General features: G+C 41.8%; 1 protein-coding gene across 1 annotated transcript in view; it reads right to left on the bottom strand.

Annotated features, from left to right (window-relative positions):
- Positions 1-2500, bottom strand: part of LOC138007557 (lipase member K-like) — a 10466-nt gene that overhangs the window by 2423 nt on the left and 5543 nt on the right. The window contains exons 3-4 of the mRNA XM_068854533.1: positions 1669-1915; positions 1088-1240 (exon numbers count right to left, since the gene is read on the bottom strand). Coding sequence (XP_068710634.1) covers positions 1088-1240; positions 1669-1915 — 400 coding nt within the window. The remainder of the gene's footprint in view (positions 1-1087; positions 1241-1668; positions 1916-2500) is intronic.

Genomic DNA, 2500 nt, shown 5'->3' with positions numbered 1-2500 from the left:
TCAAAGTTCGCTGATGGAAGACGAAGATTAGGAAAATTCACCAAGCGAAGAAGTGTCCGATCGCTCAAAGAAACGATGCCAAAAACAAACAACTTACTAACCGAGCGCGAGGGCCGTACTGGGGAATATTGGCCTTCAGTCATTTTTGTATGGACCGCACTGCGCTTGGTCCGTAGTGCAACCCTCTCGTGCCAATCCTATGATTTAGACGGCCATCTTGGTGCCAAAACAATAGGCCATTTCCGAGTTCATGTCTACCTCTTGAAAGCGAGTTTAAGTGCTAAGTTTTTGTTGTGAAAATTAGTTTTCATTCATATGTAAAGTAGAACTAATTACCATCACAAAAACTTTGCACTTAGACTCGCTTTGAAGAGGAGGCAGACATGAACTCGGAAATGGCCTATAGAAAAATGTAGTTCAAGTTTTGCATAATAATAGAATCAAGTGCTTTTTTGCTATTGTTCTTTCCACCAACATGGCCGTGATGACGTCAGGTGCAATCAAAGAGTAGGGAGCTTCAGCAACGACAACGGCGACGGCAACGAGAACGTCATCTCAAAATATAAATTCACGTTATGGGAATCACTTCGTGATTATTTCAACCTTTTTAACGTGACAAGGTTGTAGTAGTTCCTCAAAAGTGGCACTGGTCGGAACAGCGCTTAATTTAATTTAGGGGGAAAAGAAATGAAAATTCATCCTCAAGTGCTGACGTTCTTCATAAAACCTCAAATTTGGCTATTTCACGTTGTTGTTTAGCAGACGGCAGCAAAGAAGCTGCCATATTCCCCAGTGCGTTCCTCGCGCTCGGTTAGTTAGAGGTTAGTGTTGATCAGGAAGCAAGCGAAAGAGGGAAGATTGGACAAAGACAAGCGAACAATGAAAGAATCTAAGAGTGGAGCCGGGTTTGAATGAGAGTGCTCGTGGATGCGTGCGCAAGCACAATATTACTTGAGCAAGCTTGCATTTTATCATTGTACATATTACACCTGCTTGCTCCAAACTTGATTCAAGAGTCCAACTGTTGCTGCAACTTCAGCTTTTACGCTTTGAAATCATAAGTCTTAAACACCGTTTCACAAACTACCTCGTCAATGTCTTTGCTGTCCATACCAACAACTAACTCCATGAGGTCATAACAAATTCTCTCCTCGATTGCATTCGAGCAGAAACCGAGCTTGATAAGTGATCGAAAAAGTTCTCCAGGGAGCAGATCGAAGCTCATATCAGGGTCGAGTTCCTGGAGAAAAGAAAGTGAACATTAACCTTTATGATAAAAAAAAAGATGTATGACTTTCTACAAGCGTAATTTTAAATAGGAAATTCGTGTCTCAAAGATCGGGTTCGTTCGGGATTCGTTTTCCAAGTAGTTCATGTAGAGTTTTTTCATTCACGTGATCAGTAACCTTATTTTTCCACCGAAACAAAAGAAAACGTTTGCGTGATAATAGAGCTCAATTCCCAGAGGATTATTTGGGTATACCAACATGGCCGCCGTTCCATTGTTTAGGGACACCAACATGGCCGCCGTGACGTCACGTGAAAATACTCTATATGATATGATATGAATTGGACGGAGGCCGGAGAACATGAGGCTTGCCTTGTGTCAGGAACAAAACTTTAGTAGTGTTTTAAAACCATAACCCGATTGCAAATATCGTAACTAACCTTGATGAGTGGATAAATAATTTTCGCACCATCCCTTGCAATTTTGGTAGCGTTATTCAAAGTGTAGACCGGAGCTAAAGCGAAGAAGGCCTTGACCTTCTTTCCTAAGTCCGGGTTATCAGCAAACCCGTTAAACGCGATCAGTGTTCCCTGGGAATGGCCAACGTAAAACAACTGCTTTTGTCCTGTGACTTGTAGAACGTAGTTTATCATTGCAGGAAGATCGTAGTCAGCCATTTCTTGCCAGCTGTTTCAAGAAAAATTAAGAAGAAAGAGATGTTTACGACTTTTAAAGGGTAGTTTCAGTCTCCGGTAAAATTTATCCGCTCGCTTTCTCTCCAAACACTGGAACTACCCTATCAGAGACCCAGGCCCGTAGGGAAGGGGGATGCGACGGGAATGCCCGCCCCCTCCCCCCACAGGCTGCGGAGGTCCACTTTTTTGTTGACCAAGGATTTAAAAAAAGTGAATTGATAAAAAAATATACATAGTATAGTTTTGTTCTGATTTACTGTTTGTGTAGGAGGCTTTAGCTTGGAACACTACTGAAAGATCGTGATGATCAGCACTGCTGCATGATCATCATGTTTTTCTATTCCTCTAAAACGGTAAAATACATATGTAAAGCAGTCTCTGCGGCAACAGACATCCATTTTGAAGTTCAAAAGTCTGAGTAATTTCCACGTTTTTAAGTTCGCTTTTGTCTGCCTGTTTTCATATCATATTGCCTTCAGAACGCACGAAATGCAGTCTCAGACAACCTAATTAAAATTAAATTCAACGAATGCTCAAAAGGGAAAGTTGAAGCGGCTGACATGCAGATGTTCCCTCC

This window comes from Montipora foliosa, chromosome 6 (genome assembly GCF_036669935.1).
Source record: "Montipora foliosa isolate CH-2021 chromosome 6, ASM3666993v2, whole genome shotgun sequence".
In the NCBI taxonomy this organism is placed as follows: Eukaryota; Metazoa; Cnidaria; class Anthozoa; order Scleractinia; family Acroporidae; genus Montipora; species Montipora foliosa.
Note: the sequence above shows the minus strand (reverse complement) of the source record. Positions and strands in the feature narration are given on the sequence as shown.